The 22,396-nt window shown below is 56.5% G+C and overlaps 2 protein-coding genes across 2 annotated transcripts in view; both read left to right on the forward strand.

The window, feature by feature from the left end:
- Positions 1-6,759, forward strand: part of ILF3 (interleukin enhancer binding factor 3) — a gene marked incomplete at both ends in the record, with an annotated part of 35,971 nt that extends 29,212 nt beyond the window's left edge. Inside the window, 9 exons of the mRNA XM_080715522.1 lie at positions 347-546; positions 866-1,027; positions 1,194-1,331; positions 1,413-1,589; positions 1,666-1,819; positions 1,951-2,004; positions 5,219-5,581; positions 6,125-6,253; positions 6,623-6,759. Of these exons, the coding sequence (XP_080571648.1) occupies positions 347-546; positions 866-1,027; positions 1,194-1,331; positions 1,413-1,589; positions 1,666-1,819; positions 1,951-2,004; positions 5,219-5,581; positions 6,125-6,253; positions 6,623-6,759 (1,514 nt within the window). The remainder of the gene's footprint in view (positions 1-346; positions 547-865; positions 1,028-1,193; positions 1,332-1,412; positions 1,590-1,665; positions 1,820-1,950; positions 2,005-5,218; positions 5,582-6,124; positions 6,254-6,622) is intronic.
- A 10,321-nt stretch (positions 6,760-17,080) lies between these two features.
- QTRT1 (queuine tRNA-ribosyltransferase catalytic subunit 1) lies at positions 17,081-22,154 on the forward strand (the record flags this gene model as incomplete). Its single annotated transcript, XM_080715142.1, has 10 exons — positions 17,081-17,334; positions 18,366-18,434; positions 18,525-18,663; positions 19,734-19,812; positions 19,892-20,007; positions 20,809-20,947; positions 21,106-21,181; positions 21,288-21,397; positions 21,471-21,558; positions 22,002-22,154. The coding sequence occupies exons 1-10, from the start codon at positions 17,095-17,097 to the stop codon at positions 22,152-22,154; spliced, it is 1,209 nt and encodes a 402-aa protein (XP_080571268.1). The 5' UTR covers positions 17,081-17,094.
- Positions 22,155-22,396: the final 242 nt, after the last annotated feature.

Consider the following 22,396-nt stretch of genomic DNA (forward strand, 5'->3'; position numbering starts at 1 on the left):
CCTGCAATGTAGATCCTGTTTCAAAATAAAAAATGAAAAATAGGGCTGGTGATGTAGCTTGGAGGTAGGCTGCCTCTGGGTTCAGTCTCCAATACCACCAAAGTGCGTGAATGAGTGAGTGAGTGAGTGAGTGAGTAAATACATTGGGCCGAAGACGTGGCTCAGTGCCAGTGCAGCATATGGGGATGCTGGGTTTGATTCCAGTGGTGTAAACGAGTAAAGGCACAGGAGACACGTGGCCAGCTGGCGACTGTCTGGTCGCACGGGTTGCTAGGCCTTCGTGTCCTGCGAGTGCTCTGGTGTGGCCCGTTGAGGCCACGTCCTGAGTGTTGGTGTCTCTCCTTAGAGGAGAAGGCCGAGCCCCCCCAAGCTATGAACGCCTTGATGCGGCTGAACCAGCTGAAGCCGGGGCTGCAGTACAAGCTGGTCTCCCAAACAGGCCCTGTCCACGCCCCCATCTTCACCATGTCTGTGGAGGTGGATGGCAGTGCGTTTGAGGCCTCTGGGCCATCGAAAAAGACTGCCAAGCTGCATGTGGCTGTAAAGGTACGTGGCTGTGGGGTTGTCTGCCCAGTGCTTTTCGGGGGCAGTGTGCATCTGGGGGAGGCTGGGAAAACACTGCGATGACCAGATTTCTGCACCTTTGCCATCACACCAGGCCAGGACGCCTTTAGAGGCTCCCCCATCATGGCCGGGCATGGACTTTGTGACAGCTGGGGACAGTGGCTGGTGGCTGGCGGCTGGCGGCTGGCTTCCCTCCTAGTTTCTGGTTCAGGGTGCCCCAGTGCCCTGTGGGTGCAGGAGGACCTGTGGGCCAGCTCAGTGGGGGCCCGCTTGACTGGCACTGGCTCTGGCCGTCCTGCAGGTGTTACAGGACATGGGCTTGCCGACGGGTGCTGAAGGCAGGGACTCCAGCAAGGGGGATGACTCGGCCGAGGAGTCGGACACAAAGCCGCTAATGGCCCCGCCACCAGTGGTGGAAGCCATTTCCAACCCCAGCGCTGCCTTCGCTGACAGCACCGCCGAGGTGAGCGTGTGGTGGGCACAGGGCGTGGGGCTGGCCTCGGTGTCCCCGTGTGAGGCGGTGGGCACCGGCAGGGCCTTGGCGCGGAGGCCCCGGTGCTGCCGTGTCCACCCTGCGGCTGGAAGGCGCTCAGCTGAGTGTGTCGGTTCTCTCTTGTGTTTTCCCTGAGAACGTAAAACAGCAGGGGCCGATCTTGACTAAGCATGGCAAGAACCCCGTGATGGAGCTCAACGAGAAGAGGCGCGGCCTCAAGTACGAGCTCATCTCTGAGACGGGCGGCAGCCACGACAAGCGCTTCGTCATGGAGGTGAGCGGCGGCCGGAGGCTGCGCCCTGGGCTGGCCCCGCTGGGGGAGGCGTCACGCTCGCTCTTGCCCCTGTGTCCCCAGGTCGAGGTGGACGGACAGAAGTTTCAAGGTGCTGGTTCCAACAAAAAGGTAGCAAAGGCATACGCTGCTCTAGCTGCCCTGGAGAAGCTTTTCCCCGATGCTCCCCTCTCCCTTGATGCCAACAAGAAAAAGAGAGTCCCGGTCCCTGTCAGAGGCAGCCCGAAATTTGCTGCCAAGGTGAGAGAGTGCCCTTGAGCCCTGGGGAGGCCTGGGGTCGGCCGGTGCCCTCACTGCGCTCTGCTCTCTCCCGCAGCCTCACAACCCCGGCTTTGGCATGGGAGGCCCCATGCACAACGAGGTGCCTCCGCCTGCCAGCATCCGGGGGCGCGGGCGTGGAGGCAACCTCCGGGGCCGCGGGCGAGGGCGAGGATTTGGCGGCGCCAACCACGGAGGTTACATGAATGCTGGTGAGGGCCCTTGTCCCCGCAGACCCCACCTGGTCCCAGGGCATGTCGGTGTCCCTTGTGCACGCGGGGCCTTGGGGTGGCCAGAGGCCCACGGGGGCCCACACCCAGCTCCCAACTTTGCTGTCTTACAGGCGCCGGCTACGGGAGCTATGGGTACGGAGGCAACTCGGCGACGGCAGGCTACAGTAAGTGTGGCTTCTCTGTCTCCACGTGGGAGGAAGCGGCAGCGTAGTCGTGGGCACGAGGTAGCGCAGGCGGCCTGGCGCAGCCCTCCCTGGGGCTGAAGAGGGAGCGCCCGCCCGCACCTTTTTGCGGGGATTAGGTCAGGCGACCCTCAAATCCCCGTCCCACAGTGCGTGCCCCTGGTTCTTAAGTGCTAGCACACCACTTAGGTTCCTTCCGAGTTAGAAGTGAGGATTTTACATTTCTCTGCTTTAAGCCGTGCGCAGCGCCCGTCTTGCAAACGCAGCCTTCCCGCCAGTGCACCGCCCTTGTCTTGAGAAAGGAGCCTTCATCTGGGGGTCACAGGCGCAGAGAAATCTAAAACATGAACTTCAAATGTGGCACTCTGCCATTTTTCAAAAGAATTCTAATTTCTTCTCTCTGCTCTGTCTCCCCCTTTTGTAGGTGACTTTTTCACAGACTGCTACGGCTATCATGATTTTGGGTCTTCCTAGAGCGTCTAAAAGTATTGCACACAAAATCAACTTTTTACTCCAATTTCCTCCAACTCCAAAACCCAAAGTGTCCGTGCTGTGTCCCTGCGCTTCACTGGGTTTCTCAACCGTGGCTTTCCACCGCAGCTTGTCTGAAACTCTTTAGCCTGCACAATTTAAGACAATGGCAGTTTTTATCGTGATTTGCCTTTGAACTTGAAGTTCACAATAAGTGGAAAACAATTTTCTCAGAGAATGTTTTTTGTGCAGACTTGCACAGAATTCTAGAGCCAGCGTTTCAGCATCAAGGCAAAAGCCCACCTTTGCTTTTTATGGAAAGCATTACTTTATTTAAGAAACAGATAATGACACATTTTAATCTACCTTTGTCTTAATTTACAGCAGGTTTTGTATGAATTTTTAACCTTTTAACAACTCCCCAATCTGGTTGATGCCTTTGACAGTGATGAAAACGATTTTACCACTTCTGAATCCAGAGCAACCGACTTGTTCTTCTTTTACTTTTAACAATCATGTAAAACATTGGGAACGTGGGGAATTGTACCCTGTGCTAAGTGACCTCCTCCGCCTTTGTAAGCGCTCTGGTGGGTTCTTGTTTGGGGTGCGGTGATTTGTGGCTGGTTTAGCTAGAAAGTGAACTCTCAAAGGTATCAAAACTGTGCTTCCATCACCTGTGCAAGAAGTAGACAGGCTTCAAGGGGAGAAAACATGAAATGTTGCAAGTCCTGGTCACAGTTGCAAATACAGAGGGGTCTTTTTTTTTTTTTTTTTAAGACTTTAAGAACAATCAAGCGCGCTGGGCATGGTGATTCACCTCTGTAATATCAGCTTCTTGAGAGGCTAGGCAGGAGGATTCTAAGCCTCAGGCCAGCCTGGGCAACCTCGTGAGACACTATCTCTCCAAAAATTGGGAGAGGATTGGGGTAGGTCAGTGTGGGCTAGCACAGGAGCCCTGGGTTTTACCCCAGGGCTGCTGGGGTCGGGGAATCAAGCAGAAGAGCCTAGTACATTCCTGGATCTCTGCTGGGCACGAGACTCAGACTCCAGAGGCCGAGATGTGCCTCTCCCACGGGAAGAGGTCATCTGGGCTCTTCACTGAGACCCCCGTTGCTGATGCGTGCACCCTTGGGGACTGGGTTTGGGCTCTGCTCACCACTTGTTTTTGCAGTGAATCCTGCCTGTGTTGACTTGCAAGATTTTGCGTTTGTTCAGGCAAAAACTGGTCTAAAAGGTTACTGTGTGATTTGTTCCCCAAGGTTTGAAACATTCAGTGAAACTTTTTAAACTTGGATTGCATGATGTATTATTATTTTTTTTAGAAAGTTATTGTTTGAGAATAATGTCTTTTTATACCAGGAAATAGTTATCTTGAATGAATGACGTTGAAAACTTCCCCCTCCCCCCCCTTTTTTTTAATCAATACATGTTAAAGTAACAGCCCTGGAACTTGCGTCTTCATTCATTCCCGGCTGCAGGCGGGCGAGGGGCGCTCGGTGCAGGGCGCTGAGGATGTGGGCGGGGTGCCTGCGGTGCTGGCGCGCTTCCCGGTCCCCTCACTGACCCGCCTCCTGTTCGCTTTCTTGCTTTGTGGGACACGTCCTCCTCCTCAGTGTTGTGGCTTTGTGACGGGGGGGAGAGGCTGCCTAGGAAAGAGCTGGGTCTGCAGAGCCGGCCTATCTCCCCGTGCTTGGGCCTGCGGTCCAGGGCCTGGACGGGTGACAATCCCCACGTAGTTGCCCCAGAGTTTCACTTGGAAAGGAGGGCAGGCTCTGTGGAATCGTCCTCTTTTTTCCCCACACAGCCAGAGCCTGCTGGGGCAGATGCCCTTGCTGTCTGCAGGCGTAGGTGCCTGTGTGCTCAGGTTTACCTTGCCCGAGAGCCCTGGAGCCCCCACTGAGTCTTAGGGAAGGCCGGGAGGGGCTGGAGAGGTGCCCCCACACCCTGGCCTCCTGGACTGCCAGCCGCGGCCACCTTCCCACATGGCGATTGTGGGGTGGCCTTGTAGAGCTGGGGTGATGGTTCCCTAGCCCAGCCCCTGTGGCTCTGTCTGACGCTCAGTACCAGAAGCAGGGCCATTGGCCTTGAGCCTGAGCAAATGGCAGCTCCTCAGTCCTCTGAGGCCTAGCTGCAGGCCCTGCGGGGCATGGGTCACGGCCGCAGCCAGCCTCCCCTTGAGGCTGGAGCTGCACTCTGTTGAGCCGTGTGCATACAGGAGCTGGTCTCCGTTTGCTTTTTAAGAACCGTCTGGGACCACTCCGTCTTCCAGAGTGACGGTGGTCTTGGGGCCTCCTTGTAGGCACTCCTGGGGTTCCCCACCCTGTGCTTCCTGAGTCTGTTCCCAGCACAGAGGGGAGGAGGTGGGGTGGCTCGCTGCTTCTCTGGGGCTTTGCTTTCCTGTCACTGTTGGGGACATCTGGGTGTCCGTCAGTCCTGAATGTCATCTGCACTCGGAGCCCATCTCATTGTGATGTTGACATCGCTGCTTGGCAAAGACCCTTTGTTGTCACCAGCCGATGGGTGAGTGGAGCTGACGGCTGGGCTGGGCAGGGCCGGCCCAAACAGGCTGCGTCGCTCAGCAGCGCCGAGTTCTCCGTCCTCTGCCTCGCTGCCACTGGGCATCGAGTAGTGGGTCAGCCTTCAGGGCCCGTGGCTGCCTCCTTCCTCCCCTCCACGCCCCCTTGCCCTTCCGTTTCCTCTCCTGACCCGCTGCCTCCCTGTTTAGGTCAATTCTACAGCAACGGAGGGCATTCTGGGAATGCTGGTGGTGGCGGCGGCGGGGGCGGTGGTGGCTCCTCCGGCTACAGCTCCTACTACCAAGGGGACAGCTACAGCTCACCAGTGCCCCCTAAGCATGCCGGGAAGAAGCCGCCGCACGGGGGCCAGCAGAAGCCCTCCTACGGCTCGGGCTACCAGTCCCACCAGGGCCAGCAGCAGTCCTACAACCAGAGTCAGTACAGCAACTACGGCCCCCCGCAGGGCAAGCAGAAGGGCTACAACCACGGGCAGGGCAGCTACTCCTACGCCAACTCCTACAGTGCGCCCGGGGGCGGCGGCGGCGCGGACTACAGCTACGAGAGCAAGTTCAGTGAGTTGGCTTCCTGGTGGAGGGCAGGCGCCCAGCCCGCCCAGGCCTCTGACCAGGGACTGGGAGGTGCTGGCCCCGGGTGGGCTTATGAAGCTCCGGGAGGCGCAGACCCACGGCCCAGGCGCCCCACACCTTGCCTCCCCTCCCCGCGAGTGCGCGGCCGAGGCGTCTGGGACACCTGGACCGGTGCCTGCTTTACTTTGTGAGCGCCAGGGGCCTCGCGGCACCGGCGGCTCGCCGGGCTGAGCAGCACTCAGGAGCAGGGCGGGCGCTTGAAAGAAACTGCGCTGTGTGTGCGCGGGCCTAGAGGGCTGCCCAGCCTGGCTCCAGCAGGGCCAGGGAGGCCGCCATGCTGGATCCCACGCTCCAGTGCCCGGGGTGGCGCACTAGGCGGGCAGGGTGACTGGGCAGGGCTTTGGGTGGCTTCAGACCTTCTTTCTGAGGCTAATGTCTGCCATATTTAAGCAAGATGGACAGGGCTAGAGCCTCGCCCCTGAGCCGTGACTCACCCAGGCCCTAACCACACTGTCTTCTCTCCCCTAGACTACAGTGGTAGTGGAGGCCGAAGCGGCGGGAACAGCTACGGCTCAGGCGGGTCATCCTACAACCCAGGGTCACATGGGGGCTACGGCGGAGGTTCTGGGGGCGGCTCTTCATACCAAGGCAAACAAGGTGGGCATAGGGCTGCAGGCGGCACAGGAGGGGGGTTCAGACCTGGCAGGACTGGCGCTGTGGGTGGGGCCCTAGCCAGGCTCCATGGTGTTGGCACCTGTTTGAAGAGGTGCTGACAGTCAAGGGTCAAGCCATGTGGTGATCGTGGGTGCCACCTCTGGTTGGGGTACTGAGCTCCGGCGACCCCAGGAGGCCAGGGTCACAGTGCCTGTCCCCACTTCAGGGTGTTGGTGAGGGCCAGACCCAGTGATAGGAGAAAGGCACTTAAGAGCAGAGGGGCTGCCCCCTGGGGACAGAACTCAGTGCAGCTGACACATGAGCCTTGGAGGTCAGCCTGGCCCTGGCCCTCACCCACGCTCTCTCTTGTAGGAGGCTATTCGTCACAGTCCAACTACAGCTCCCCGGGGTCCGGCCAGAACTACAGCGGCCCTCCCGGCTCCTACCAGTCCTCACAGGGCGGCTACGGCAGAAACGCAGACCACAGCATGAGCTACCAGTACAGATAAGGCCGCCGGGCTGCTCATCTGTGCCCTCTGCGTTTATGCCGTCGAAGATTCAGTTTCACGCCTCCCAGCTCCGTGTCAGCCGGCCCTCCAGGCGCCCCACCCGTCCACGTTGCCGCGTCGTGAGGCGCAGCAGTCCCTGCCGGGATCCGTGCTGTGACCCATATTTAGCCGTGTTTGGGACTCTGTGTCTTCAATGGTTTGTTAGTTGCCATTACAACCTTGTCTGGGTAGAGTTTTGAGTTCCTGCCGTTCAGTATCCCTCTGTCTATTTACACTTGGTGTTAGTGTTGACCCGGTTTGTCTTTACATAGTCATGGAAGGGATACGTTCTCTGTTGATGCTTTTGTGATGTGAGTTAAATGAGCTTTCTGTATTTTAATGCTTTAGTGTTTCAGTTTTATAAGTGAAGATTTTATTTTAAAAACCAGTGGGAAAGAGTGGGGTTTTTTGTATGTCTGGCTCATTCAGGCACTACATCTGAATTCAGCTGACTGTAGAAAAATAAAGAGAAAGAAAACTGCGCTGGTCTCAGGCCTGGGTGTCTGACCCTCCAGCCGGGTGCCGGGCAGGTTGCTCTGCTCCGTTCCTGCTCTCAGGAAGCAGGCAGGTCGCCAGCGTGCGCAGCGCCAGCCCTCCAAGTGTCTTTGCTCCGTCCACTCGAGAGCTAGCTGCCTGCTCACCTGGGTCCCGCTGCAGGACCCAGGTGACCTGGCGTTGCAGCCAGCTCCGGGGCTGCGGCCCCTGGCATGTGCTCGCCAGCACTTAAGGTCAGATTGAGAAAGGCAGGCACGTTTGTGTTCTCTGTGAACCTGGTGTCATTTTAAATGCAGTCTGCTCTGGTAGTGCATGTCATCTGGTTAGAAGAGTGCCGGCCGGGGGAGTGGGGCCTGGCCAGCGGAACCCCACTGCGCACCGCGGGGGTGGGGTGGGGGCGTCCCAAGGTGCCGCACAGCAAGAGTAGAACGTTGCCTATACTTAGCCAGCTGGCTTTTCCGGAGAAGTGGTCCTCCCCAAGGAACCTGCAGTATTTGGGGGCCGTCAGTCCCAGCTGGAGCACTCTGGCCTCACGGGTAGATGGCAGGGTGCTGCTGAGCCTCGTACAGAGCTGTGTGGGTGGAAAAGCTGCCTGGGGGCCTCCCCAGCCCACATCCTGCCCGTGGCGGGGAGGAAGGGAGGCAGCCAGGCAGCTCCAGTTGCCCTTAGCCCCCACGCGTGCGTCTGGGAGGAGTGGGCGCCTCCCCAGTGCCCTGGCCTGCCGGGCTCTCGGAGCTGCTGCCGGCCTGGTGTCCCTGGCCTGGTGTGTGCGGCTCGCCAGGAGGGAAGCCAGACCCTTCGCTGGAGCCAAAGAAAATGCAGTGGCCCCCGGAGGACGGAGGCTGACTCCTAGATTGGGGGAAGAAAAGGTTCTGCGTTGGAAAAGAACGCCTGCTGGGTTCTGTTTGCGATACCAAGCCGTCCAGCCCGGGAAGTGACCCTGAGCCCAGAGCACTGCAGTTGCCCTGGAGAAGCCCAGGCCCCCGAGGTGCACAGGCTGCAGGAGCGGATCCCAACCCCAGCCTCGGCCATCCAAGGGCTCGGACAGTGAGAGACTTCTCAGCGCTTTGTACTGAAGCGAGGGCGCTGGGTCCTGCAGAGCCGTGGGGGCAGCACCTCTGCCTCTGGCACAGCCAGCGACGTCTGCCACGTTCAAGTTTCTCAGCAGACCACCCCGTGAAGTGAGGACTCACCCACACCCTGGGAGTCACGACCCTCGGCCGCCTCATTCCACGTTGCAGAGGTGCCTCCAGGACCCGCAAGCGTGGGAGCTGCGTCAGGAAGATGTGGCCTTCTCTGGGAGCACAACGAGGGCCTGTCCCTGGCACCCCACACATTAAGTGGACACTTCCAGGCAGGCCTCGTGCTCTTGAGCCCCTGGAAGGCGGCCTGGAAAGCGCCTCCACCCGGCAGAGCCAGCCAAAGCAGTTTCTGATGGCACGGTTCCTAGGCGACCCGCCCCAGGCGGTGCGGCCTGCACCTGCCTCCTTCGGGTGGTCACCAGCAAGTCCAGCAGGCTCGTTGCTCAGGCATACTACGTTAGGATGAGGTCGTTGGTGTTGAGGCTTGGCGCTCAGGGCGGGGGTCGAGGCACCCACCACCAGAAGGTTCAGGATGCCTCAGGAAGGATGGAGAGGGCCACGTGCGCGTGCAGGGAGGGCCAGGGCCTTGCGGGGAGTTTGGACTGATCCTCGGGCTGGCGGAGTGCTGGGGCTGATGGGGAAGCCCGAGCTGCACGCCGGAAGGTCGAGGGTGGCGCCACCCGGTGGGCGGCACCCCTGGGGCCCTCTGCCTCTGCCCTGCGATCCAGTCTGTCCTGGGAGTCACTGCCCACCCGACTCCCCTGCCTGACCCACCCTCTGCCAGTGAGTTTCTTCAGCTGCTGGCCCTGCTCCTGCATCCACAAGGCCTGTGCTGCTCAGAGCTGGCTGTGTGTCTCCCAGGCCCGGCCCCCGCCGCTCCCGCCTCAGCCTCTGCATTCAGGACTGTGTGAACGTGACCCTGGCCTTGCACTACGCACGGAGCTCCGGACACCATCCAGGGCAGTGAAGCGGGACACCTGGCTGGGCGGAGAGGGGCTCAGGTGCCCCCAATCCTTCCCAGAATAAACAGACCTGATGTGTTGGTCCTCGTTCACTCACGATGTGGTTATTGGCTCAGAGGTGTCAGGTCCTCAGGAATCTGAGGCAGTCCCGTCCCTTCGCGAGGCAGGAGGGGTGGTGTGGGATGGCAGACCCTGTGTGGAAGTTGACTTCTGGGTGAGAGGAGCACTGAGCGCGAGGCGTGCAGCAAAGCCCAGGCTGGCCGTGGTGCCCCAGAGCCGCCCTTTGGCTGTTGGCCTCAGGGCTGTGGGTGAGGCGAGAAAGCCTTGGACACCAGCTGGGGCTCTGATCTGGAGTGTTGAGCTGACCTTCACACTGGTTTCTCATTTGGATCTTTTTATTCTTTTGTGGTGCTAAGGATGGAACCCAGGGCGTTCTATCTCTGGGCTCTACACTCTCAGACCTAAACAGGGTCTCACTAGGTTGTTGAGAGCCTCACTAAGTACCTGAGGCTGGCTTTGAGCCTCCTGTCCCAGCCTCCCAAGTACTGGGATTACAAGTGTGTGCTACCATGTCTGGGTTTTTTGTTTTTTTTTTTTTTTTTTTTTTTTTTTTGTACAGGGGTTCCTGGAAGCCCTTCTACCTCCAGGCTACACTCCCAGACCTATTTTTTATATTTTTATTTGGAAACAGGGTCTCTTAAGCACGACCCTCTTGTCTCCACCTCCTAAGCTCAGGGATTACAAGCGAGCACCATCACACCCAGATTTTTTTTTTTTAAACTGGAAGTTGAACCTAGAGGAATTCTGCCTCCAAGCTATACCGTGTGTGTGTGTGTGTGTGTGTGTGTGTGTGTGTGTGTGTGTGCGCGCGCGCGCGCGCGTATGTACGTACATACGCACACACTGGGGATTGAGCCCAGGGTCATTTTACATCCCAGCTACATCCCCCAATTTTTATTTGGAAACAGGCTCTGGGGTTGAGAGTTTCCCTACTTGCTGAGGCCATTCTCCTCAGCCTCCCAAGTACTGGGTGACGAGTGTGTGCCAACATGCCCGGCTTTAGTCTTTACTTTGAAACGGTCTTACTAAGTTGCTGAGGCTGGCCTTGAACCTGTGCTTCATGTCTCGGGCTCCCAAGTACGGGGAAGAGGGTGCCACCAAACCAGGGTTTGCTTTGGTCTCTGCAGTATGGTGGGTCCTTACACATGCCAGAATGGTTTAAGGTGACAGAGTCCCCTGGGCTTGGTGAGGGAAAGGTGCCGAAATTCTAGAAGATGTTTTATTTATTTTGTGGTACTGGGGGTGCAACCCAGGGCCTTTCCTACCTCGGAGCTATATTCCTAGACCTATTTTATACTTTATTTGAATACTGTCTATTTTTATACTGTTTATTTTTATACTGTCTCACTGAGAGCCTCACTAAGTAGCTGAGGCTGGCTTCGAACCTGTGCGAGTCTCCTTTCTCAGCCTCTCAAGTGCTGGGATTACAAGCGTGTGTCACACCACACCCGGCTGAGACTAGAAGATTTAAAAGCCACATATTGCTGGGTGTGGTGGCGCACGCTTGTAATACCCCCCCCCCCCCGAGACAGGAGGAGTGCTCAGGTTCAAAGCCAGCCACGCTGGTTTAAGAGACCCTTTTTCCAGATAAAAATAGAAAATACGTCTGGGAGTGTAGCCCGGGGGTAGAAGGGCTTCCAGGAACCCCAGTACCACCAAAAAAAAAAAAAAAAAAAAAAAGAAAGAAAGAAAGAAAGAAAGCCTCAAGTTCTTGAAGGGCCAGGGAGGAACAACTGAAGGACAGTGGCCCAGACTTCGCCCCCACCTGCTGTGGAAGATGCGCAGGGTGGTGGTCTGCCTGCCCAGGGGTCTCCAGCACCTCCTAAGAGCTAGCACCTGTGCTGCACTCCTCACCGAGGGGCGCCCTCCTGACTTGACATCAGTAATGCTCCGGGCTGTCTGGACCAGCGCCCAGACACAGTGGCCCACATGTGTTCAGCAAGGTCTGGGGATCTCTGCCCTACCCTGATCATTCTGCTCTTGGTACATTCTGCTCTTGTGCTTCTTTCAGAAGCACACAGCTTCTGAAAACCCCCCTTCCGGCCCTCGGCTCACTCAGGCAGGCCACCCAGAGGGGCCTACTGCCCCTCCCAGGTCCAGTCAACAAGCTCTGCTCCAGAGTGGCCGACCACCCCAGGAGTCACAGCCCTGTGCATCCAGCTCGATGCCTTGAGCAGTCATCTCTTTTGTTTGTGGAAACCTGCGCGATCCTCCTGTCTCAGCCTCCTAAGCGTGGGGAGTACAAGCGTGCCCACCACGCCCGGCTTGCCCCTGGGTTTAAAGTCCAAAAGCATGGAGGGTGTAAGAGTAGTAATACTTCAGCTTGAATCCCGAGTTTCAGTCTCTTCCCTAACCCCTCCACCACATGATGCCCACACACAAAAATACATTTTTGCTTAATTTGCAGTACTGGGGATTGAAATCAGGGACATTCTTTGTCCAAACTACGCTCCAACCCTATTTTATATTCTTTTATTTTGAAACAGGGTCTCACTAAGTTGAGGGCCTCACTAGGTAGCTGAGGCTGTCCGCGAACCTGATCCTCCTGGCCCAGCCTCCTGAATACTGGGATTACAAGCGTGTGCCACCACACCCAGCAAACAATTTCTAATATATCACTTTCTTGGGCACTGCCCCTTGGCAAAACCGCGGTGCTTAGCCCGAGCTTTTCCTAGCAGAACACTCAAACCTGGCGCCCCTGGGCTTGAGGCGCAGGAGGTCACGATGCTCTAATAGCCGCTTTGCAGGCTCCGCCCAGGGCAGCCTGGCCTCTGGGTTCCCGGCAGCGGCCGCTGTCCAGTGTGCTGAAGTCGCGCTGTCAGTGGCTCCTCAAGGACCGCTCCGTGGCCAGCACCCTAAAGCAGGTGCTGCTGAGCCGCTGCGCACCCGCCGAACCTGACTGACCTCACGGTGGTAGAGACCCTTCTCCCTTCCCTAAGAAAACTACACCTTCCCATAAACCAAATCCTTGCTGGGGACCCCGAGGTCCCACCGCCCGCAGTTACACCCAGCCATCTCCCTTTCAATCCCCCTCCAGCACTGCAAGCAATCCTGGCACTTTCCCATCTCCTGCGCCGGCTCTTTCTGTGTCCTCTCTCTGGAAAACTCTCTCCTGTCTTGGAATAGCTTCTCCCTTTTCCTTTAAAATCAATTTGTCAGCCGGGCATGGTGGCGCACGCTTGTCATCCCGGCATTCGGGAGGCTGAGACGGGAGGATCGCGGTTCGCGGACAGCCTCGGCTACTTAGCAAGGCTCTTTGCAACTCAGTGAGACCCGGTTTCAAAATAAAGAATAAAAAAATAGGGCAGGAGGTGTAGCTCCGATGTCGAATGCCCTTGGGTTCCACCCCCAGACCTGCAAAAAAAAATAAAAAGATAAAATCAAGCCGGGTGTGGTGGCGCACACTGTAATCCCAGCATTCGGGAGTCTGAGACCTGGAGGATCGCGGTTCGCGGACAGCCTCAGCTACTTAGGCCCTCTGCAACTCAGTGAGACCCGGTTTCAAAATAAAGAATAAAAAGGGAAGGGGGTGTACCTCGGAGGTCAAATGCCCCTGGGTTCCATCCCCAGACCTGCAAAAAAAAAATAATAATAAAATAAAATCAACTTGTCAGCCGGGTCCTTCCTCCTCCTCCTCTTCCTCCTGCTCCTTCTGCTCCTCATTATTATTATTATTAATTATTATTATTAGGTGTGTGGCACTGGGGATTGAACCCAGGACCATTCCACCTCCAACCCTAATCCCCAGTCCTTTTTATTTTGAAAGAGTGTCAGTAAGTCACTGAGGGTCTAAGCTAAAATGCTGAGGCTGAGCTGGGCGTGGTGGCACACACTTGGAATCCCAGAATTCCGGAGGCTGAGACAAGAGGATCATGGTTCGAGGACAGCCTCAGCTACTTAGGCTCTCAGCAACTTAGACCCCGTTTCCAAATATAAAATAGGTCTCGGAGTATATCCCGGAGGTAGAAAAGCCCCTGGGTTCCAGCCTCAGTACCACACACACACACACACACACACACACACACACACAGAAAAATAGGTCTGGGGGAGTAGCTTGGAGGTGGAATGCCCAATGCCCCTGGGTTCCATTCCCAGATCTGCAAAATAATACCCACACACACACAAAAAAATGGGACCCTTCATTCACTGGGAATTTAGAGAGAATGGATATTGCAGACAAAGGGAAGGCCAGGAGGTGTCCCTCCATGTGGGCATTTCTCATGCACGCCCTCACTGGTGTGGCTTCGCTCCCCAAAGAGTCTGGCTGGGTAAGAGGCCCCAAAGAGAGCCGGGCGTGGTGGCGCACGCTTGTCATCCCAGCATTCGGGAGGCTGAGACCTGGAGGATCGCGGTTCGTGGAAAGCCTTAGCTACTTAGGCCCTCTGCAACTCAGTGAGACCCAGTTTCAAAATAAAGAATAAAAAATAGGGCAGGGGGTGGAGCCCGGAGGTCAAATGCCCCTGGGTTCCATCCCCAGACCCGCAAAAAAAAAAAAAAAAAAAAAGAGACCCCAAAGAGACCGTCTCGCCCACAGCAGCCAGCCCTTTAGGACAGTTTTCCTTTTAGTTGACTAGTTCTGGGACAATGGCGCCATCTCTTGGTGATGAGAAAATCAGCTCCGTTTCTCTCTCTTTTTGGTACTGGAGATGGAACCAAGGGGCTTTCTACCTCTGGGTTAAACTCCCAGACCTATTTTATATTTTATTTGGAAACAGGGTCTAGGTTGCTGAGAGCCTCACTAAGCTGAGGCTGGCTTCGAACCTGTGCGATCACCTCTCTCAGCCTCCCAAGCGCTGGGATTACAAGTGTGTGCCACCACGCCCGGCCAGCTCCGTTTCTAAGGAATATGATTACCACAAGTTATTATATTAATGGACCACGACCAGTACCACTCAAATCTGTGACCCGACTCCTGTCACTCCAGTGGAGCATGAAAGATGGATCAGCATATACAGACTTGTGCGTGCGTGTACACGCACGCACACACGCAGGTGCGCGGAATGAATAACCAGTTAACGTGGACAGAAGAGCTCTGCTTCGTGATGCACACCTGCAATCCCAGTGCTTGGGAAGCTGAGAAAGGAGGATCGCAGGTTTGAGGCAGAATCAGCAACTTAGGCCATCACCACTGAGATCATGTATCAAAATAAAAATAGAAAAGCTGGGGCGCACTTGTCATCCCGGCATTCAGGAGGCCGAGACAGGAGGATCGCAGTTTGTGGACAGGCTCAGCCACTTAGTGAGGCCCTCTGAAACTCAGTGAGACCCTGTTTTAAAATAAAGAATAAAAAATAGGACTGGAGGTGTAGCTTGGAGGTAGAATGCCTCTGGGCTCCATCCCCAGTACTGCCAAATAAAAATAAAAATAGCAAAGGCTAGAGGTGTAGCTAAGAGAATACCCCTGGGTTCAATTCCCAGTACCACAAAATAAAAGAGAAGCTGGGTGCTGTGGTGCACACCTGTAATCCTAATACATCGGAGGTTGAGACAGGAGAATTCCAGGTTCAGAGCCAGTCTCAGCAGTTTAGTGAGGCTGTCAGCAACCTAGTGAGAATCTGTTTCCAAATAAATAAAATAGGGCCGGGCATGGTGGAGCACGCTTGTCATCCCAGCATTTGGGAGGCTGAGACAGGATTGCGGTTTGCGGCCAGCCTCAGCTACTTAGGCCCTTTGCAACTCAGTGAGACCCGTTTCAAAATAAAGAATAAAAAATAGGGCAGGGGGTATAGCTCGGAGGTCGAATGCCCCTGGGTTCTATCCCCAGACCTGCAAAAGAAAGAAAGAAAAGAAGGAAGGAAGGAACAAAGGAAGAAAGAATAACAAATAGGTCTGGGGCGTAGCTTGGAGGTAGAATGTCCCTGGGTTCTTTCCCCAGTACTGCAATAAATAAATACATAGGGCTGAGGGTCGTAGCTAGGAGGTGGACTGCCTCTGGGTTCAAGCCCCAGCCCCATCAAACGAAACCAAAGGAGCCGAGGATGTGTCTTGTGCCTCACAAGGCGTAGAACAACCCTTGGTTTCATCCCCAAGCCCCCCCCCCCATACACACAAAAGGTGGGTGAGCCGAGGACAGTGGTCGATGCTTGGGAGGCCGACAGGAGGAGTGCAGATCCCAGGCCAGCCTCAGCAGCTTAGTGAGACTCTCTTTTTTTTTCATTTGGTGAATCCCTCTCTCTTTTTTTTTATATTGTGTTACTGGGAATGGAACCCAGGAGAATTCTACCTGTGAGCTACACCCTAAGCCCTCTTTTCTGTTCCTTATGTTGAAGCAAGGTCTCACTGAGTTGCAAAGGGCCTCACTAAGTAGCTGAGGCTGGCCGTGAACCGTGATCCTCCTGTTCCAGCCTCCCAAACGCTGGGATTACAAGTGTGTGCCGCCATGGCTGGCGCGCGCGCGTGTGTGTGTGTGTGTGTGTGTGTGTGTGTGTGTGTGTGTGGTACTGGGGTGGAACCCAGAGGCTTTCTACCTCCAGGCTACACTCCCAGACCTATTTTATATTTTATTTGGAAACAGGGTCTCGCTAAGTTGTTGACAGTCTCACTAAGCAGCTGAGGCTGGCTTCGAACCTGCGCGATCCTCCTGTCTCAGCCTCCCAAGTACTGGGATTACAAGCATGTATCACCATGCCTGGCTTATTTATTTACTTATTTTACTGAGGTTGAATTCTTCGGGCATTCATTCTACCTATGAGCTACATCCCTAGATCTTTTTTTTTATATTTATTTATTTATTTTGTGGTACTGGGGTGGAACCCAGAGGCTTTCTACCTCCGGGCTATACTCCCAGACCTATTTTATATTTTATTTTTGAAACAGGGTCTCACTAAGTTGCTGAGAGCCTCACTAAGTAGCTGAGGCTGGCCGCGAACCTGCAATCCTCCTGCCTCGAGTCTCCGAAGTCAGGGATTACAGGCGAGCGCCACCGTGCCTACTGTCGTTCCCTGTGCCGAGTGCTAACTCGCCACCTTTTGGGCAGGAATGATTCTCAGAAAATGAGAGCAGAAAGTGGCTCCGATGGGATTTGTCCCTAGAAGCCTTTTTTTTTTTTTTTCGGTACTGGGGATGGAATCCAGGGGCATTCTAGGTCCGAGCTACACCCCATTCCCTATTTTAATTTAATTTATATTTATTTTATTTTGAACTAGGGTCTCAGTTGCAAAGGGCCTCGCTAAGTAGCTGAGGCTGTCTGCGAACCATGATCCTCCTGCCTCAGCCTCCCAAGGACTGGGATCACAGGCCTACGCCTCCACGCTGGCGCTCGCCACCTTGTAAGCAGGGAATTATGGCTCGGAGAAGTTTTTTTTTTTTTTTTTTTCGGGTCTGGGGATGGAACCCAGGGGCATTTGACCTTCGAGCTACACCCCCTGTCCTATTTTTCATTCTTTATTTTGAAACCGGGTCTCACTGAGTTGCAGAGGGCCTCACTAAGTAGCTGAGGCTGGCCGCGAACCGCGATCCTCCGGTCTCAGCCTCCCGAGGGCTGGGATGACAAGCGTGCGCCGCCACGCCCGGCTTCGGAGATTTCCTGGTAGAGCAGAGAGCGGGGCGCGGACGGGACTCGTCCCTGGAAACCTGCGACCGTTCGCGGAGGCGTCGGTTGCCATGGCGCCCGGCCCCGCCCTCCGCGCGTCACGTGACCGCAGCCAAGATGGCGCCGCCCACGGGGCTTGCGCGCTCACGTGGTCCGGGCCGTGCAGATGGCGGCGGCGGCCCCGGCTCCCCTGGAGTCCGCCCCGCGGATCCTGCGGCTCGTGGCCGAGTGCGGCCGCTCCAGGGCGCGGGCGGGCGAGCTGCGGCTGCCGCACGGCGCGGTGTCCACGCCGGTGTTCATGCCGGTGGGCACGCAGGCCACCATGAAGGGGATCACGGCCGAGCAGCTGGACGCGCTGGGCTGCCGCATCTGCCTGGGCAACACCTACCACCTGGGCTTGCGGCCGGTGGGTGCGCTCGGCCCGGGGCGGCGGGCGCGCGTCCGAAAGTCAGCGGTGGGTGCGGGAGAGCTGAGCCCAAGCTGCCCACTGTAACCCATCGCGGGCCCCCACAGCTTCAATCTCTCTCTCCCTCTCCCCCTCTCCCTCCCTCTCCCCCTCTCTCCCTCTCTCCCTCTCCCTCCCTCTCTCCTACTGGGGATTGAACCTAGGAACATTCTACCTCTGAGCTACATCTCCAGCCCTATTTTATTTTGATTCTGAAACAGGGTCTCTCTGGGTGAGTCACTATTTGATGAGGCTGGTCTTGAACCTGTAATCCTCCTGTCTCAGCCTCCCAAGTATTGGGATTACAGGTGTGTGCTACCACGACTGGCTTTTACTTCTGCTGTTTTTTATTCTTTCTTTCTTACTTTATTTTATTTGTTTATTTATTTTTTGCGCGGTACTGAGTATGGAACTCAGGGGCATTCCACCTCCAAGCTACACCCTCAGCCCCTAAGGTTTATTCTTTATTTTTAGACAGGGTCTCACTGAGTTGCAAAGGCCTTCTCTAAGTACCTGAGGCTGTCAGCCAACCGCAGTCCTCCTGTCTCAGCCTCCAGAATGCTGGGATTACAAGCATGGAACCCAGCGACTTTCTACCTCCAGGCTATACTCAGACCTATTTTATACTTTATTTTATACTTTATAAAGTATTTTATACTTTATTTGGAAATAGGGTCTCACTGAGTTGCTGAGAGCCTCACTAAGTAGCTGAGGCTGGCTTCGAACCTGCGCGATCCTCCTGTCTCAGCCTCCCGAGCGCGGGGATGACAAGCGTGTGCCATCACGCCTGGCTTCTGGCTTTTTATTCTTTATTTTGAAACAGGGTCTCACCAGGTTGCAGAGGGCCTCACTAAGTAGCTGAGGCTGGCCTCGAACCCTTGATCCTCCTGTCTCACCCTCCCAAGTACTGGGATTACAAGTGTGCACCACCATGCCCTTGGCTTCCAGAATTGTTCTCACCAGCAACCTGACACTCTCTTCCCCCCATCCAGGGCCCAGAGCTGATCCAGAAAGCCCAGGGTCTCCATGGCTTCATGAATTGGCCCCACAATTTGCTGACCGTGAGTGTGGTTGGGGTCTGGGGCCAGGAGCGTTGCTCCGGGGCAAGGAGTCCACCATCTCCTGACAGCCCCGCGGTGGTATGTCCCCAGGACAGCGGTGGCTTCCAGATGGTGTCCCTGGTGTCCCTGTCTGAGGTGACGGAGGAGGGTGTCCGCTTCCGCTCCCCCTACGACGGCAAAGAGACCCTTCTGAGTCCGGAGCGGTCTGTGGAGATTCAGAACGCGCTAGGTGAGTGGCCCCAGGACTTGTGCCCCACCTGCCAGCCAGGTGAGTTGGGGGGCCCTGCTCCTTGGGTGCAGCCTGGCTCTGGAGAGTCCCCTTCCTTCCCGACCTTCACTTGGGCCAGCTCACATGGAGTAACACGCCCTGGGGAGGATCGTAGGCAAGAACAAGGTAAGTGGCTGTATCTCTTAGCTCTGCTTTTTATTATTGTCATTTCTGGTATCTCTCTCACCTCATCTTGTATGTATATATTATGTATTTATTTATTTTGCAGTACTGGGGATGAAACCCAGGGGCATTCTACCTCCAAGCTATACCCCCAGCCCTATTTTTTTTATTTATTTATTTTTTGGTACTGGGGATGGAACCCAGGGGCATTTTACCTCCGAGCTACACCCCCAGCCCTATTTCTTATTGTTTATTTTGCAACAGGGTCTCTCTGAGTTGTAAAGGGCCTCATCAAGTAGAGGCTGAGGCTGGCTGCGAACTGAGATCCTCCTGGCTCAGCCTCCCAATTGGTGGGATTACAGGCGTGCGCCACCATGCCTGGCTCCCTTCTTTGTTTTTAATATTGGGGATTGAACCCAGGGGCAATCTACCTTTGAGGGACATCTCCAGTCCTACTTTTGTTGTTGTTGTTGGAAACAATGTTTTACTGGATTGTTGAAAGCCTTGGTAAGGTGCCTAGGCTGGCCATGAACCAGACCCTGTTTCAAAATAAAGAATAAAACACAGGGCAGGGGGTGTAGCTTAGAGGTGGGTGCCCCTGGATTCCATCCCCAGTACAGCAAAAAAAAAAAAAAAAAAATAGGGCTGGGGGTATATCTCGGAGGTAGAATGCCCCTGGGTTCTATACCCAGGCCTGCAAAATAAATAAAAAATAAATAAAAAGGGCAGGGGGTGTAGCTTAGAGGTAGGATGCCCTGGGCTCAGTTCCAGCACCACACACATACAAAGTCTCCGCTGGCTGGATACAGGGCCGGGGCAGATCCCGGGAGGGAGCCAGTAGTCGGCGGCCATTCTGTCCCCAACAAAAGGTGGGGCCTTCCCCGTGACGGGGCCTGTCTCACTCTCAGGCTCGGACATCATCATGCAGCTGGACGACGTGGTCAGCAGCACCGTGACAGGCCCACGCGTGGAAGAGGCCATGCACAGGTGCGTGTGCGGGAGGGGCGGCGCCGCAGCCTTGCCCCCCTCGCCGGGCCCTCGGCTGGTGACCAGCGCCCTCTTGCAGGTCAGTCCGCTGGCTGGACCGGTGCCTTGCAGCCCATCGGCAGCCGGACAAGCAGAACCTCTTCGCCATCATCCAGGGCGGGCTGGATGCAGGTCTCCGGGCCACCTGCCTTGAAGGTAGAGTCATGGTCCATCGCAGACACCTCCAGACCGCCTGGCAGCGGCTGCTCCGCAGGCAGGGAGCAGCCAGGGCAAAGGTCTGCGGAGCAGCGGGCGTGGGCCGCATCTGGGAGCGCTGGCCATTCCAGTAGTCAGTGCTTTACGGTATTCACCAGGCACTGTGCAAATGCCGGCCACACATTAACCCTCCGTGTGTGTGTGTGTGTGTGTGTGTGTGTGTGTGTGTGTGTGTGTGTGTGTGTTACTGGAGATAGGCTTCAGGGCTGTTCTCCCTCTGAGATAAACTCCCAGCCCTATTTGATTTATTTATTTATTTATTTTTTGCAGTACTGGGGATGGAACCCAGGGGCATTCTACCTCCAAGCTACACCCCCAGCCCTATTTTTTGTATTCTTTATTTTGAAACAGGGTCTCACTGTGTTGCCAAGGGCCTTACTATGTAGCTGAAGCTGGCGGCAAACCTTCAATCCTTTCTCAGCCTCCCAAGTTCTGGGATTATAAGCGTGCGCCACTACGCCCTTGAGAGACCTATTTAAAAAGCCCAAATAAAAGCCGCGTGTGGTGGCGCACGCTTGTCATCCCAGTACTTGAGAGGCTGAGACCGGAGGATCCGGGTTGGTGGCCAGCTTCAGCAATTTAGTGAGGCCCTCCGCAACTTAGTGAGACCCTGTTTCCAAATAAATAATAAAAAATCGGGCTGCGGGTGTAGCTCAGAGGTAGATGCTCCCGCGTTCAATATTCAGTATCACACACAAAAATAAATAAGCCATTGAAGTGAAGGACCATCTGCGCCCTCAGAGATGACCAAGAGAGATGTGCCGGGCTTCGCCATCGGAGGCCTGAGTGGGGGTGAGAGCAAGGCCCAGTTCTGGAAGATGGTGGCGCTGAGCACCGCCAGGCTGCCCAAGGACAAGCCCCGTTACCTGATGGGTGTGGGGTATGTTGGCAGAGGGACGCGGAGCCCCACTTTTGGGGGCTGGATTCTTGGGGGGCATGGGGAGAACACGGGCCTGCTGAGGGGGACCTGGGCAGACACGGCTGGGGGTCCGGTTGCCCGGGAGCGTTGGCTGGGGCTGCAGCCTCTCTCCCCCACAGCTATGCTACTGACCTGGTGGTCTGCGTGGCTCTTGGCTGTGACATGTTCGACTGTGTGTACCCAACGCGGACCGCGGTGAGCTTGGGCGGGGCGTGGGGAGGCAGGGTGTGGGGAGGGGAGGCTGGAGCCAGGGGGAGGCCCGGATGACCTTGCACCACCCCGCTGCCTCCTCGGTCCCCAGCGCTTCGGCTCTGCCCTGGTGCCCACCGGCCACCTGCAGCTCAAGAAGAAACAGTTTGAGAAGGATTTCGGCCCCATAGACCCTGAGTGCATCTGCCCCACCTGCCAGAAGTAGGTGATGAATTGGGGGTCGTGGGGAAGGGGGGGGGGCGGGCCCTGTGCAGCCTTCACCTGCCCCCTGCAGGCACAGCCGGGCCTTCCTGCACACCCTTCTGCACAGCGACAACACGGCGGCCCTGCACCACCTCACCGTCCACAACATCGCCTACCAGGTGGGCCCGCACCCCGGCCCTGCCGCCCCCCGCCCCCCCTTCCTGCTGACCCCGCCCCCTTCCTGCTGACCCCCGGCCCTGCTGAACACTGGCCCCGTCCTCCAGCCCTGCTGACCCCCGCCTCCTCTGCCCTGCTGACCTCCGTCCCTTGGCCCTGCTGACCCCTGCCCCCCTGACCTGCTGACCTCTGTCCCCTGGCCCTGCTGACCCCCACCCCCCCTGCCCTGCTCACCTCCGTCCCCCGGCCCTGCTGAACCCTCACCTCTGGCCCTGCTGACTACCAATCCCTGTGCCCCAGCCCTGGTGACCCCGCCCCCTGGCCCTGCTGACCCCTGACCCCCTGCCCTACTGACCTCCGTACCCCAGCTCTGCTGACCCCCGACTCCCCTGCCCTGCTCACCTCCGTCCCCCGGCCCTGCTGACCCCCGACCCTCTGCCTACAGCTGCAGCTCATGAGTGCCATGCGCGCCAGCATCGTGGAGAAGCGCTTCCCGGACTTCGTGCGGGGGTTCCTGCGCACCATGTACGGGGACCCCACCCTCTGCCCTGCCTGGGCCGCCGAAGCGCTGGCCTCCGTGGGAATCACGCTGGGCTGAGCTTGGGGTGGGGCTGGGAGATGCTGAACGTTTTTTTAAGTTTTAAGGTTTTTAAAATTCCAACGTAGCGTGTGCCTGTGTCTTCTTGGGGAGCGGCTGTGTGCACCTGTCACCTGTTCTGTCCTGAGCAGTTGGGGTTCACCTCCTCAATGACAGTGAAAAGAACCACACGAGCAGGGTATGGTGGCTCTCGCTTGTCACCCCAGGATTCAGTACGTGGGAAGCCAGTACCTCAAAGGCTG

The sequence above is a fragment of the Muscardinus avellanarius genome (assembly GCF_963383645.1).
Source record: "Muscardinus avellanarius genome assembly, chromosome: 18".
NCBI classification, from domain to species: Eukaryota; Metazoa; Chordata; class Mammalia; order Rodentia; family Gliridae; genus Muscardinus; species Muscardinus avellanarius.